Source organism: Apteryx rowi, unplaced genomic scaffold (assembly GCF_003343035.1).
Source record: "Apteryx rowi isolate R43461 unplaced genomic scaffold, aptRow1 scaffold_22, whole genome shotgun sequence".
NCBI lineage: Eukaryota > Metazoa > Chordata > Aves > Apterygiformes > Apterygidae > Apteryx > Apteryx rowi.
This window is the reverse complement of record NW_020448530.1, coordinates 804,288-820,597: the sequence shown is the minus strand read 5'-3', so window position 1 is coordinate 820,597 and position 16,310 is coordinate 804,288. Positions and strand designations below refer to the sequence as shown.

The window sequence follows — 16,310 nt, the reverse complement described above, 5'->3', positions numbered from 1 at the left end:
CGGCGCGCCGCGTTAGGGCTCCTGGGGTGCAGAGACGAACATCCCCCCCCCGCAGCCCGGGTAGCTTGCGGCAGGCACGGGCACGGCCGACAAGGACCTTACTGGCCGGGTGACGGGTTGTCGCTGTCAGCGATGACAGCCGGTACCTCTCCTCCGCGTTCATTTTCCGTAGGGGACCTCACCGGGCGGGAATTCCACGAGAAACGCTCGCCCCCGCACCAAGCGACACACATCAGCTTGACCCGCAAGCTGTTCTTCCCCAAGTTTCCCTTCTTTTCCTTCACTGTGTTGGCGCAGGTTGTTGCAGATGTAGTTAGGCTGTGGGAAAGCATCCTCCACCGCTTTGGTTTTCCCCCCTCTCAGAAGCACACGTGCCTGTGGGAATTCAGTGTGTTTCACAGTTTCATGGCAAGCCCGGGATCACAGGCTGGCCACCAGGAGAGCAGCCCCAGGCTTTGCTTCTCCTCAGGATGCTTCTTGGAGCAGTTGGCCTGGTTTTGGGCACTTGGGCCAGGGGGGTAACTACTACCCCGGCTGCACTGTAGGGTCTCTGCCTCCAGGCCTCACACACTGCTCTTCCTAGAACTTCATCTGTAGCACCCGTAACCTTCAGCTGAAGCTGCAGGTAAGGATACACGTGTAGTTAAACTTCAGCACCCCTGGAAACGAGCTTCAAAGAGAATCAAGCACCTACATCACTGCATCGCTCTTCTCCCTGTAGTGGGTCTGTTCCTCCACCAGAGGGAACTTCCACTTCACTTTGGGACCTGTAACAAGTTATGACCTCCTYATCGGTGGCCTCGGGTTTCCAGCAGCGTTTCCACTATAAACACCAATATTTTCTGGTTACAGACAGGCTGTGAACCGCAGCTGGGGATTCAGGGCCACCACCAAACATTCCTGCCGCCAGGACTACAGGCGTCTACAATGGCAGCATTGCTGGTGGAGGTATTTTGATTACTGTACAAGCATTGCAGAGACAGGACTGGGTGATCTGTTGCTATAACCAAGTATAAATTAGTCATTTTCTCCAGACAAGACTGCTCTCTGGAAGAACTGCCTTCTCTCCAAAGGAGCCATTAGGCCACCTAGCCCAAACTCCAAGCCAGTGAATTATCCTGTAGGTGCTTTACTTGTATACTATGGCCGGATATGTTCTCCGAGTGGCAACAATGAAACTATAGCTTTTAAAATCTGTTATCAAAGGTTTGTCATCTATCAGGATTATTTAGTGTGGAGGTTTTAGACTGTACATTGGCAGACGCTCCACAGCATTATTACAGTCGTGGATGTGATATTATTAAGTATATGACACAGACCTCTGCATAAATATTCATGTAATCAGCACAGTACTTGCCAGATTTCAAGCACAGAAAAAATGGACCAACAGGAGAAGATACAAGATCATAAGGGGGGATGACAAAGAGGACAACACTCAAAGTTGCAGCAAAACATTTTAGTGCCCAGGGCATAACTCTCACTCTCATGCCCTCTTGGCTCCTTCCAGCCTTTCTTGTCAGCATCTTCCAGCCCACCATCGTCTGTGCAGCTCTGTCAAGTCTCTGTAATGCTGCCCTGCAGCTCTCTTTTTCTGGGCAGCAACAGCCAGAAAGGCTTGAAGGTATTTTCTTCTGTTTGGCAGCTCTCCGTGATACGGGTAAGCAGGACATGTAAGTAAGTCAAGACTTCCATGTTGCCCTTTGGTACACAGCTGACACCATCACTCCCTGATGCTTGTTGACTAATCTTAGACCTCAAACAAACATATAGAGATGGGTAACAAAGTAGATCTGGTGACTGAAAGCCTAAAGAGTCTGCCAGTGGGAAGCTAGGGAACTTTATTTATAGAGCTAACTGGCAAATAAAGATTGGAGGGGAGAAATTCAGCTATCCTCAGTCACCAGTGGAAGGGTGACAATGCCCCTGCCTACTCTTCATGGGTTCTCTCGTAGGATAACAGCATTACAGCCCTGTGACCATAAACTCTGCATATGACATCCCAAGCATCCTGGAGAGAAGCTTTGCTTAAGGAAAGCCTTTCCTTTATTAAACTGGCTGACTCAGGCTATAAGGAAATAGTGGAGAGATACAAGAAGAATTAAAGCTGCAGGACAGATAGGAATTCATTTACGCAGCCAGCTGAGTGGAGATGCCACCTGATGCTAATGGAACATTTTGRAACAGCTTTGGCAGTGGAAGAAAGTCAGGCCATGGAAAATCCTAGGCAGATTGCACCATTGGATGGTTTAATCTCTGTCCCCCAAATAAAATAACAAAGCAAAACAACTTTGTTAGGGAAAGGAGAGCCTCCACCCTTGCCCTAAATACTATGCAGCCTTCTCCTAGCAACTATTTTTCCRGAGGAGTTCACTGYCATGGAGAAGTCAGACCCACAACAGCATTATCATAATCAGACTSGTTCCTCTTTGGCCCCGGAGAGAGGCGAGGTCAGCCTCACAGCTGAACAGCAACTGCCAAGCTCAAGACTTCTTAGAGCAAGAAGAACGACTGATACACATACACAACGCACTGTGTTGGTAACCAAATGTAGAAAAGGCCAGGAAGTGGCCAGTGCAGGGATTGGGATAATGCTTATCAAGAAGCACATCCTCCAATGCATCAAACCTGAACAAGATTAGGATTATACAATCCTGGAGACCAAAATGTCTCTAGGCATTTCATTCTGAAATGAATAGTTTGAGAAGATCAGCAAGCCTAGTTAGGAAATGTTCCCAGGTATWGAGAAAAGCATCACACAGGAAACCTGGGATGATGTTTAGGTGTTGAAGGTCATGTGGAGAAAATAAAAAATGACAAAATGAATATATAAATAAATAAAATATWGATGTAATACTACCTGTGGGTACATACCTTTTAGGTACTGTAACCATACTATTCAGTGTACCAGGAGTAGAAGCAAGCTATGATCAGTAAACAGGTATTCTGCAGCCCACCAGGGATCATACATATATAGGCACAACCTCTTGAGGAGAAAYGTTTTCTGCTCAGAGCAATCTCTTGGATTTACCTCCTGACTTCTACTTGGGAGGTAAAGAAGAGGAAGGAAAAAAAAAAAAAAGATAAAAACCCCAGACATTTAGAGCAAAAATCCAAGAATGTAACTCCTGAAGGCACTAATGAAAAATGTCCATTTCTAAAACTCCAGATTCACAAACAGATATGGACCAGATATGAAAAGGTTAATAATACCCTATGGGGAGTATTGTTAAAGCATGTGGAGACAGTCAGCATTTCCTGGCTGCCATTTCCAGTTTTATTATTGAATAACTTGCTTCAGAGCTATGGCCATTAGCAAAGAGAGATTAAGAAATGTCTATTTGACTCGAAAGTGGTGTGGTCTGGCATGAGAGCTGGGAACTGTGACTGCTAAGAACCTCTCTTCATTCTTAATGACTCATTAGAAGAGCTTGGGAAAAGCACTGAAACCACGTCTGAATTTATCATTTGGCTTTGGGTAACCAACAGGAGACAGCTTGGCCCCAAATATTCTAATACAAAATTCTACAGCACAAAGATCAGTCAGTGGTACTCAGTATCTCCAAATATCAAGCTCTGAATACCTCAATGTGTGCATCAAAACTGTCTTTGGAGAAGTTTGTTCTTTGCTTTCCCATATCCCCTCCTGTAAAKTATGTGTTACAGGATGTCTCTGCCTTGGAATAAATCCATGTGTCTTGGATTAATTCATTAGCGACTGCAAGGCATCTGCAGACCCTCCAACTCCAAAGGAAATTAGCCCAATTCATGGGCAACATGTTTTCCATTCAATCATTTCAGAATGAACAAAATGCTTGGATTATAGAATTTTATAAACTGATGAAAAAAGGACCATATCTTAGACTGGAACTTACTCTTCCAGCCTTGAATTTTAATAAAGACATCAATAAATTACCACTATTTTTACAGTACTTGTAACACTCATATGAGTCCTCTTGTTCCCTGTTACCTACTACCATCCTTCCTCCTCAAACCAGTCATGCACAATCATCAGGTCTATTCCATGTCTCCAAATGATCTGTGTCTCTGTCACTCCTAAAACAGCCTGCTGTGGACAGCTTATAACATAAATGTAAAAGGAGAGGAAGCAGTTCAATAAAAATTGATGCACGAGCAAAGAAAATGTCAATCAGAACACAGACTGCTGGAAGGTACATCTGGGTGCATACCTCCCTTCTACAGCAGGTAAAAATAACACTACCATTTCTTAGGGATGTGACATGCAACTCCCTTAGATTAGCAAGATGTGCTGCTCAAATATGTTGCCTGATTCTCCACAGGGAATGAGAAGGGGCCATGATGTCATGATTGACATGTACCAGGAAGACTGTAACCAGTGGCACTTGGTAGCATTGCATGAGGGATAGAGGGACAGAAGGGAAYGGACAGAATTTCCCCCTCACAGGAGCTGGCTAAGTGGGTGCTAGKTTTTTTGCTACTGTTTTCCTGAAATGATTCCTCATGTCTCAGTTTCCTGCAGCCTTGGTGACGTGGCAAGTATCTCTCACCTCCAAGTACTGTTTTGGTTGGATGCTTGGAGAACGTCAGCTTGGGATTTTCCCACAGCATGTCCAGATCCTCATAATCTTTCTCTTGAGGCCTTTCTTCTTCATGAACACTAACTCTCTGAATGTCTGCTGGCATGAGGAGAGAAGGCAAGCATGACAGAGATGTTCCCTGTCTTAAGGAAAGGACACTTCTGAAAGGAGAACTGCAAGAGGAACTTCTAATTATAAAACATATTCTTCAAGACTGGAAACCAGCAGYGAGACCTACCCTATTCTGCTTTGAAAAAGGCCATTTGATCATTCTGAAAAAGGAAAGGAAAAGGGCCACTTCCTCGGCAAACTGCTGTGACTGATGCATACTGAGTCAAGACTAGGGGAAAGTTATTCTTTAAATTTGCTGATTTGTGACTCTCTAAGGCCTCATTATTAGCCACTGGCAGAGAGGAGATACTAAGACACAGAGCTTTGTTCTGATCCAGTGTGTCAGTTCTTATATTCTTACACTGGAAGGCTGCAATTTTTTTTGAATTTTGTGACTGAGTGTTCAAATATGACTACAATAAAAGAGTAAATACACTAGAGGATGACTTGACCATGTTCCTGCCATTAAAGGAGACACAGAGAGAAAGGAGGAAGGTAATTAAGMGCTAGTGTGAACACCAAATGCATTAAAGAGGGATGTTGAGAGAAATATGGTCGGTGTATGGTCTTGAGGTCTCACGGAGGCACCATGCAGATGGGAATGTTAAAGATAATAAGAAGCTGTAAATAATGAGYGAAAGGGGCCTCTCTCATGGGCAGAAGAGACAAGGTGTCCTTCAAGAAAACAGAGAGGGAATGTGGAGGAGGCTAGAGACAGCCCAAATTATGTTAGGCAGAAGCTAAGGGGCAGCTACAGGCTGGTCTCAGCAGTTTCTAGAGACAGGCTGTCTTCATGGAATGATGTAATAAAAAAATTCAAGGAAGCAAGAGAAGAACGTGAAGTGGGGTTCTTTGCCATCCCTTGCTGAACTGCCTTTAACCGACCAAGGGAGATCTCAGAGAATGCTCTCTTTAGCAGGATCCTGCACTTAGCAATTAGTAAACCAATGTGGCTTTGTAAAAACATGCTTTAATAACTGTCTAAACGCTACTTCACTGCAAGTTTTAATAAAGAACTACTCCTGACCCTCAGGATCAATTTAAATCCTAGCACAAACCTCGATGTGGCAACTGTAGATTTCAATTTTGTGCAAAGAGCCCCAGGGGAGGCAGAAGGAAGCTAGCTGCACTGGCACACCTGGCAAACGTGCCTTCCCGTAGGAGCTATTCAGGAGTACTGCCAGGTGAGCAGCAATCTCACCTCTCCAGGGGTTTTCCCATACTTCTGCGAGGGCTTTCCTTCTCTTCTCATACGCCACAATGTACCTGCCTCTCTTGTTTACATCTTATTTCTGTTCCTCTCCAGGTGTGTAAACCATGCACTGCTTTACACCTGCTTTCTCCTCAGTTTGTACTCTGGTATAAATGCAAAGAGAAATGCTGAGTGTCAAAGCACAGGGCATATTAAAGGCGCTAACTCTCATATCACATATGGACATGAAATCCCAACACACTAAAAACAGCTAGTTCTAGTTCTACTTAATTCTAGAGAAAGTAAAAAGGATGTCAGGGAAAATATGTCTCTTTATATGGACATGTTATATAACTGTTTTTTCCTCCACAATCAGGGTAGGAGAAAAATTTGCACTATCATCCCGCTTCTCTCTCTCATCACATGGGAGCAAGATCAAGAATTTTAGTCTTTCTAGGGACTAAAAAGGCTGAGTTCCAAAACTGAAAAGGAACAAAAGCACGATCCAAACAAACAATTTAGAGGCTTCAGAAAAAGAAAAAATACACCCACTGAGATGAGGGTTTTCAAGTTGCCTTCTATAGCCTTTTTATAGAGGACCCCATCTCCACTGACATTATTCCTTCCTAAAGGCTTGCAATCCTTCTCTTTAATGTCACTATTCATAAGACCAGATAACAGTTCCTTGGTTAGTATCTGCTTACGGCTCACAAAGGTCAGTGAGTGGTATGAGAATAGCATACAAAGCACTCCCAACATTTTAGTATTGGGAAGTGATAATAGTCTAAGACATCTCTGAACAATGCATGTCTGACCGAGGAAAGTGGCAGCAGTTTTCCCACACAAATAATGACCCAGTCTGACTGCTTAGAGCAAGATCTGAAAAGGCTACAGCTGAAAATGGAAATTTGGACTCCTAGAAGTCTCTGTTTCAATACCAYAAACTTCTGTATAAAAGTAACGTAGAGAAAAAAAGCCAACACCCAACTGCTAAACAAAAATGAAAAAAAAGAGCAAAAGAGAGAAGCCTTTGTGCTAGAATGCCATTTTTCATATCAGTCTCCAGTCATGCTCCAGCTGGCAAACTGCAAGTTCCAACCTCTCTAGCTGCTAAGAGCAGCATTTGCAAGTATACGCTCTCACCCCCTCTCTCTCCCCACTCCAACAAGAGATTCTTAATTGCAGTGTACGTAGGTGTTTTCTACATCTTCTTCTCCCTCAGACTCCATTCCAGCCCTCCTCTGTCAAAAACACTGCCACTGTCTATTACAGCTCAGAGATTCTCCAAGCAGCGTGGAAACAAAAGGGACATAATAATGCTAGTGCACTGCACTGCTGACAGCAGCATTCTGAGAGTATATCGTTATTCCAGGAGAAGCGTGCCAGCAGCTCACAGAGTCTTACCAGAACTAGCCCGAAACCAGCCTGGGCACCGATAAAGGTGTTGCTGTAGCAACACAGACCTTACTGTGAGATAGCTACGCAAGTACGTCCTCAGTATCCAAGGGAGGATTTTCAATTCCTGCTTGAACTCTGGCTACACCTGAGTTTGTAGGATCACAGAACAATTTAGGTTGCAGGTAGCCTCTGGAGGCCATCTGGTTCAACCCCTTGCTCAAAGCATGGCCAGCTTTGAAGTTACATTAGGCTGGGGAGGGTCTTTTCTCCAGCTAACATTTTATACAATGGTCTAGACACGAGTTGGTGAACCGCAGTTAGGAGTGGGCAGGTGATGTTACAGTGTAGCAGGAGCTGAGCTTTTCACAGTACAACAGCTCTGCAGGACTGGCGAGGTAGCAGGAGACCAGATGCTGTCTCAGCACTGAAGTTGTCTTCCCTGGTGCCAGCAGTGCAGCAGCTATCAGGCAGCTGGGCATCATTCTGTGTGGCAAACCTCTTACTGGTAACCGCACTGTTCTTTTGAATGAAAAGTTGATTCTGCAGAAGTCAAGTTCATTCCTTCTGCTCACTACGTGCAAGAGAATTTTGCAAGCCCTGCTTTAGGACTGTAGGAAAGAGGCATGGCGGGCAGCTGCAGCCATTACTTAAGAGTTAATCCCTGTAATAACCTTTGTTAATCTAGCTACAATGAACAAGTGGTAAGGAACATATTCAACATACCCATAGGGTGCACGTTAGATTAACGGGATTACCTGCGGAGGGTGGTAATACTACTCTGTATTTATTCAGCACTTCTCTGAAGAACAGTAGGTACTTTTCAAAGGTGGGTAAATATTTGTTATCCTGAGAGAGGGAAATTTAAGTGCAAAGAGGTTAAGTAATATAGCCAGTTCCACACAATGAACCAGCATCAATATTCCTAGCCTCATGCTCCAGCACAACATTTCCTAAGCCATCAGGTGATAAGACCTGCTCATAAATTCATAATAATTATAGCACATCCTGGTTTATTATGCTAACAGTCTGCTTRTAAAGCAAGATTTATATTGCTGATTGAGCTACCATTTTCACTGCTCACTTTTTGTTAATTTTGAAAGAGTCTACAAAAGAGATTTGGGGAACATACATGTATGTTAAGATAGCAAACTCAGAAAAGTGATCATCCTTTCCTTTGCGCTGTACCATGTCTAACACACCGTGCTAGGGAATAATCAGATGCAAGCATTCTGACCCATTTATAATTGATCTGGTGTCTTTTATAGTTTGTGTTCATAAAGGATTATTTTGCATTCTTTGTGTGCAAACAATAGATATGTTTAAAGTATTCTAATAAAATAATGAACTTTAAGAATAAAGCTTTCTCTCTCTTTTTCCTCCTCAGAAGATCCTTTATGGCCACAATAGATGCCTGTGATTCCTGTCTTTAGAGACAATTCTTCCAATATTCGTAAGGCCATTTATACCACTGAAAACCTGTGAAAGCTGAACACAGTGTCGCTTGTTAGCTCACTAGTGCCTCATATTAACATTTGCTTGCAGTAGCTTTCACTTAAGAAAAAAACTGTTTCAAGACCTACGTAATTTGAACAATAATGTCTAAATCAAAGAGTAAGCACAGAACTAATCCCACCTTATGCTGACCTCAAGGTCAGCATTTACTCTAAAAGTTAAAGGGTTGAGTTTAAGTCAATAATTGGGGATCTCTGCAGTGAACAGAGAGAAACAGACACCTCTAGGGGACAATTTGTCCCACTTATTCTAGATGCTTATTTTAGTATGAATTGCCTTCTCGAGGTGCTTCTCTTCATTCCCTACAGAGTAATCCTCGACAACTAGCTGCCTGCCAGTAGGTGAAATTCATTAAATGTATATTCTTTGTAATGGCTGCTTGTGACCTATATGTTTTAATAAAGTAAGCCACATCCTACCACTTCTGCAACCGGACACATAACTGCTAATCATCTCATCTGTGTGTGTCAGGAAAAGTAACATCTGACATACAATCATAACCTCTAAAATTCAAAGTCCTACAATGATCTGTTCAATTTTGTTTTTCCAATATTTCATTTATAAAATCCCCTTCAGCTTTATCGGTTATCTTCAGTCACCTAAAATATTTTCCTACTTGCTTCTGAGACAAATCCATCTCAAGTTGCCCCAAGGTAGACATACAAGTTTTAAGCTTCCCCTCATTCTTCATCTGTCCAAGTTTGAGGCACAACAGAGGACAGCCTGGCATAACTTGAAAGTGTCTCTTGTGTGCTCATTAGAAAACTACAGCAGTAAATTTTACTTTTCTGTGATGCTTTGTGCATAGGAATTAAGAGTAAGAAGAAGCACTGTGAATCCATGCTACAGCCTTACGTTCCTCTGCAAAGGAAATGGGGAGATGTAGTTTCCTTTTACGGAGAATGCAGTCAGGTAATTGTGTTATTGAAGGCATTAGATACGGGGATGTGAGGAAAGCTCGCTTCCTACGCTTTTCAGAAGACATGAGAGACAAGAGAGCTTGCATTCCTCCTTTTAGTAAAAGACAGGCTTGACATATGATCTCTTAAAAATTCAGTGGGTAAAATTTCTGGTTTCACTGGAACCAGGAATTTGCTTTAAAACTATTGTTCTAATTTTAGGCGCAAATCTCTACTGCCAAAGTCTAGGGTTAGGAGAACAGCTGCTAACCTTTGACAATTGTGAAGAGGGACATTAGTTTAGCTGGCATGTAATTGAATAGGAGAGCTTAACACAGAAGAGTAGGAAATTACTCACGTGTTTTGTACGGATAAATACAGCAAAGMGTATCATAATTGCCAGCTCCAGAATCAATTGCCATCTGCACTGTGGGCTCCACTTTGGAATTCAGTGCGGTCCCAGTGGCTTTAGGAATGTCTGTTCTTCCCCTTGCTGGGCTGATGGTGAAGAGAAAGAGGCCTCAGTACTTGGCAACAGAGATGAAACTGAAAGAGCATCAGTAACAAGTCTCTAACTAACAGCTGTACCTGCTTTTTTAAATGATACTTTTGCTTCTCACTCTCCCTAGCTAAGCTGCTGAAAAAACCCAATACCTATTTCTTGTTCTGGATTGAGAGTATGGGAAAGGTGGAAGCTAGTTTGAAGGCACAGGAGTGTCAGCTACTTTGATTTTGCTTTGGACATATTTTACTCAAAATCTCTACTCTTGCTTATATATTCTTTCTTGCATTGTCCCTATTTCTGAATTAGATGACTCATTTAATCACAATTTAATATTAAATAMCTTCTGGAAAAAATTCTTAGCAGACACTTCACAGTCATGCTTTTTACATCCCTAGCATCAGAGAGCATACACACTTATTAAAGTTTAAAAGGAAGAGGAAATTTGAGGATTAAAATAATGTTTAATTAGTAGCTAGAATACTCATCATCTTTCAGGTGCACAACACAAAGCAATTCATAATGATTATAGTTATCCCCATCTTACAGAGAAATGAGATGAATTAAATTATATCCCCAATGACACACTTAGTGTTAGATTCCAGATCTGTTTCCCAGTTCTGCGCTATATCAACCAGGTCACGTTTAGCAACATACAGTTTTAAAATATTCCTGGTTCTTCTGTATTCCCTAATATCTGTATTCACCAATATCAGGGATTTTAACCTTTTCCCCTCTTTTTTTTTTTATAGTGATACCAAAGCTAATAGCACTACCCTAGCTTTATTAACATTGTATGAGGTACCACATGCAGAATTTCCAAAAAAAAAACCAAACCCATTTCTCATCTGACTCTTGACCTTGAAAGATCACATATTTTCCCTCCTAGAATCTGAGTTACTATACTAGCATGTGAAACACCTAATGCTCTCCACTAAATACCCATTGCTCCAATTCAAGTGATAGCTAGTGAGCGGCAGCACAACAGAACTAGAGTCAAGAGGCCGACATTATCTTTGGGGAGCAGAAGGACTTCCAGTGCATTGGGTAAGATTCAAGTACAAATAACCTACCCATGAAGATCACTCTGGAGTGCCTTATTCACACCCGAGTCAAAAGGCTGAGCCTTTTTTTAGTCTCTATACATTTGAGAACAACAACAGTTCTTGTCCAAATTGCACGTTTGTAATTCACAACATTCACTACTTCTCCCTGCGTTCAATAGTTTGTCAAAAATATTACATCAAATTACCAAGGTGAAAACATTACCAAGCATTCCAAAAACTTCCAACAGAATACAGATGTGTTCTTGAAAAAAAGCAGCGCTCCAGATTTTGTCCAAATTATCCTAGGAAGGTATGTAGCAGGCAGATACAATATTAATAAAATTTCTGTCAAATAGATCAGGATTCACTGACCTCATACCTGGCTACATAAGCCCATGAGCCTGAGCTGCAGGAACTTCCTGTCAGATCCTGTAGACAACAGAATAACGTCTCTCCAAGGGAAGAAGTTCAATCACTAGACAAATTTGTTTAAAACTAAAACAGACATCAGGAAGCACTTTGTAATAAAGTTTAAGAGCCCCTCTGGCACTGGAATGGAATGAAATAATGGCTAACTGGTCTTTGCCAAATCCAGGTTATGTTATTTTAATGACGAAGGAGCCTAGACATTATAAATTTGTAGAATATGAAGAACATGGCATGCTTTCAGCTTGTCCTGAGGCTTTTGGAGCTAAAGCTAATTAACAAGGAACAATTTTCCTCAGTTTACTAAATAAAGTTGTTTAAATTTTGCTGAATAGCTTTACTCAACTTTCTGTGGCTCTTTTTCACATGGGTAGCAATATTACTGAGCCATTCCTGCTGTGCTGGTGGTCACTGAGGCTTGATTCAACCATATGCATCAAGATAATATTGATTTGCCTTCTTTAATTAAAGAATGATATCATGAACTCTTTGAATTATTACTTGATAATGTAATAAACCCTGTAAGAAAGGAGCTTTTTTTATTCCAAAACAGGCCTTCTCCGTCTGGAAGAGCTAAAGAAAAACAAAATCAGTATGTATTTACTAACCACACTTAATGTTGAAGGTTTGTTCATGATTATTCTTTAAGGGTTGTTATTGCATCACTTGATCTATGAATACCTGTTTAACTTTAGAATTAATCTGAAAAATTTAATATCTAATCCCAATCCCCACATAATAATTAACATCCAATTAAATAATTAAATCATTAAGTGTTAAATTAAGAGTCAATTAAAACTTAACACCATATCCTGACATTATCCTAAAACTTCTCTCACAAATTCCTGTTTCTACAGTTAAGTGTTAGCAAGCCTAAGCCCTATTAATTGATAGCTAGCAAAGGAAAAGCAAATTAGTCCCCRCCACAAGAGCCCTGCATAATAATTTGCCCCCAGTTATCAGAGAAAGTATCTTCTAAGAACATGTGTGTCTTGATATTTAATGTTAGCCACCTGCCCTACTTTGAATAAAAAGTCCCCTTCTTGCAAACTGTCTGTCCRATTGGTGATATCAACTACTTTTTGATAGTAGGAACCCAATTTTCAAGTACAAAATTTGAATAGCAGGTTGACATTTTATATATGGAGAAGCAGACTTAAATTCATGAATGTGGAATTTTTTAGGCACTTGTAACTTTTAGTTATAAAAATTGGCTATTGAAAAGTTTCATTGCAYGTATTGTTGATATAAATCTCTCTTCACCTAAAGACCCTTACTTTTTTTTTTTTTTTAAACTAGTAACATTGGGAACAACAAGAGAAACATTTTGCTACTTACTAAATGGTGATTAAAACAAAGAATTTATTCAAGTGTTTTCTGCAGTTACTGTTTAAAGAACACCTGCTTGAGAAGATTACTTTTTCTCAAATAGGAGCTAAAGGCTTACTTATTAGCATTTCACCTCAGTTGGTAACGCTGGCTATAAAAATTATGTACAAGACTCCTTGCAGGCAGTAGAACAGGTTGAAATACACTGCTTTGTAGTTTAATCACAGTCACGTGTATTTACAGAACAGTTTGTTTTGCAGGTAGCTTGAATAGCATTTTGTTCTTGAGATGCAAAGAAAGGGTAATGTGATCAAAACTCTAGGCCAGAAAATTACCTGTGAAGCAGCATTTTGAAGGTAGGTGAGTAAAGTCATATGAATTCAAAAGGAATGTTAAATATCATGTGTGTATCTAGGGGTTTGTGTGTGTGTGTATATATATATACACACACTTTTTTATATATATTTTTATATATATATATAGTGTGTGTGTGCAGCACAATGATATAGAAGATTTGTATGTGTACAATCCAGAGTGAGATACTTGTATCTATGCCATTATCATAGAGCTGGTTTGTCTGAAAGCTRTTTCTGAACACAATATTTCTTCCTATTGACACAAAGTGTGAGCGTGTGTGAGGGCRCGTGCGCACGCACAAAAACACACATAATTTTTCTAGTAGACGTAAGTTCCTGTGGATACTATTTTGAGTGGTGATAAAAATAAACAGGTAGAAAAACAAAWGCATTTTTTCACTGAAGCGTAAGGTTAAAATCCTGGCCACGTGGTTTGGGAATTATATTTGTTGTAAAGTTATWCAACAAATTCATAAATGTTTATAGCCACAATTTAATGTTATGGTTCTTGGACTTCTTGACACAGGACTTCATTGGTTACCCCAAATTTATAACTTCTAAAGGAGCTAAATAATTTTTAAAAGATATTTGGTCCTGATTTAACTTCTTCAAGGGATGAAGAATTCTAGAAAAGTTAAACAAATACTCAAAACAAAATGATTTCAGATATAAGTCTATTTTCATTCTCAAGGTCATTCATGGACTATGTCACCCTAACTAGCATTCCATACTTGATCTTCTAAAGTTTACCTCAGTTTCTCAGCTCTCTATGCCAATACCTACCCAAAACCAGTAAATTCTCCAACATTACCCTTTCTTCATGCTACTCTTTGCATGTGGGAGTTGGTCATTCACAAAACCCTCATTGTTATTTTTCAACCCCCCCCCCCAATTAAAGCCTTTATTATAGTATCTACAGAAAATTTTTACCATTAGCCAATGGGTATGCCACCACCAGTCTGATCTATTCTACTAATATTGTTTCCTTGTTGCCTAATGCTCCTCTTCCTTTATGTATTAACCAACTGCCCTTTGAGGCAAAGTGCTTTGTAAGCATAAAATGAAGGGCTTTGAATAAGGGGGTTATATATCTACATTGTACAACAATATATATAATATGTTGCACAGCAACTGTTACAATAGTTGTAATACCTACAACGAAACAAGTAATTTAGTTTCAAGTATAGTTTGCTTTTATACAAATATATTTTATCCTAAATTCAATTTTGTATTTTCAGCATATGTGCTAGAAATTTAAATGTTCTTAAATCTGAGAAGAAAACTTACTCGTTTCTCCTTTCAATGTCTGCTAATGAGTATTTCTCAGCACTACATGTAGCTGATGATCTACTAGACTGTTTTCTATTATCCAGCTGTGTTTGTTTTTCCTGCTGAAAATACTATATAATACTTGGCTGATGTTGTTGCTGGCAATCACTGGAGAGGTCTTAAAGCTACAAAGGAATTTGGGCTGACTGATCTCTGTTGGGTGAAGGACAGCAATTAGTTCATCACAGCGAGCATGGTGCTTTTGCACCTGTTGATTTCGTACTAACATGTTTGTTTGAACGTCGCAGGAAATAAGCGGTCACTGTGGAGCCCTGAAGCAAAATAGTGGGAAAAGCTTTAAAAAGGCATTTAGCACAAGTGAGGCTGGTTTGTTTGAGAAAACAGAGGAAGAGACCAGAACATGGCAGGAATATCCAGTCTTCAGGCAGAAGTGGCAGAGCAGGGCTGAGCCTCTGCTGCCGTTAAAAGGGGATTTCTGGACCTCAGAGCTCTTTTGTGATGAGCGGAACCCGAGGAGAAGTGTCAACCGAAGACCGGCAGTTTCTGGTAAACTGAATGACTCAATAGCTTATCTTGAATACTYTCTCTGTTTTTATTCTTTCTGCCACACCGCATGGTAGGAAAATCTTGTGGTAGGAGATGAGTATTTGTGCCTCGCTAGGACACTGCAGGATAGTTCAGTACCATTTTCTCCACAAARAGGACTGAGTAGTTAAACTATCTTGGCCACAGTCTTTCATAATAATATGTAGGCCTTGGAGGAAAGGAATGGAGGAATGTGAGGTGGAAGAGGACATTTGCCTGTAGATATGATGTCATAAACCAGCTCAACTACAACCAGAACTTCTCCAAAGCCTGCCATATTCCCAAGACACCTCTAGAACATATTATTTTCTCCCCCACGGCTTCTCCGGCCATTCGGCTACCGAGTGTTGCTAGTTCTCCTCAGCCTTCAACGCCACCAAACAAGATGGCGGCCTGTGAGACACTTCCGCCTCGCCGCCGCCCGTCCCCCGGCGCCGTCATCCCCCCTCAGTGCGCACGCGCAGAGCGAGCCCTGAGCAGGTGTCAGGCCCTTCAGCAAGTGCGCTTGCGCAGAAGCCCGGCCGCAGCGCCCCCGCAGGTGCACCTTGCCGCTGTGCGCTTGCGCAGAAGCGCCCTGCCGGTGCCCCCTCCCCCTGTGCTATATCTGAGTACGCCGCGAACCGCACGTATAAGCGGCCGTTTCACACCTCCTGCCTCCGTCAGATTCCTCCGCCGACCCCAAAGGCAGCCCTTATAGCTCAAGCCCCAGCGCGTCAGAGGAGGAAATACGAACTTCATGGCGCGCTACGTCCTATAAAGTGCTTACTTTTCCATTTGGCCCCGTCTTTGAGGTCTTCGTGGAAGGGGACGAGCTAGAGGACTTTTCTCCCCAGAGCTTTGCGGAAGGATACCTCTTTTATACGCCATCTGCTGAGAGAACACTTGAGGGCGTGGCCCAGAGCGCGGTCCCCGCCCCTCCAGCCAATCACAGCGGGAGGCTTGCCTCGGGCCACGCCCCCCTCCCGAGGAGGAGCCAATGGGAGCGGGCGAAGGCGCGGTGGGGGCGGGGCACGCGCGCGCGAAGGGGTGTGTGCGCGCGAGCGCGGCGCCGAGTAGTAGCGCTCTGCGCGGCGGCCGTTGCTGGGGCGGAGGGGCAGCGCCGCGCGCC

At 42.0% G+C, this 16,310-nt stretch overlaps 2 protein-coding genes across 9 annotated transcripts in view; one reads left to right on the top strand and one right to left on the bottom strand.

Annotated features, from left to right (window-relative positions):
• REEP1 (receptor accessory protein 1) overlaps positions 1–16,096 on the bottom strand; it is an 84,746-nt gene extending 68,650 nt beyond the window's left edge. For 5 of the 8 annotated variants that reach the window (XM_026064571.1, XM_026064568.1, XM_026064564.1 and 2 more), the window contains exon 1: positions 15,969–16,096. In XM_026064571.1, coding sequence (XP_025920356.1) covers positions 15,969–16,069 — 101 coding nt within the window. In that variant the 5' untranslated portion in view covers positions 16,070–16,096. Of the gene's footprint in view, positions 1–2,871; positions 3,039–10,026; positions 10,167–11,588; positions 11,646–15,968 lie in introns of all 8 variants that reach the window. The other 3 variants (XM_026064566.1, XM_026064567.1, XM_026064565.1) reach the window with 3 other exon arrangements.
• Positions 16,097–16,178: 82 nt separating this feature from the next.
• Positions 16,179–16,310, top strand: part of KDM3A (lysine demethylase 3A) — a 32,192-nt gene continuing 32,060 nt past the window's right edge. The window contains exon 1 of the mRNA XM_026064547.1: positions 16,179–16,228. Coding sequence (XP_025920332.1) covers positions 16,179–16,228 — 50 coding nt within the window. The remainder of the gene's footprint in view (positions 16,229–16,310) is intronic.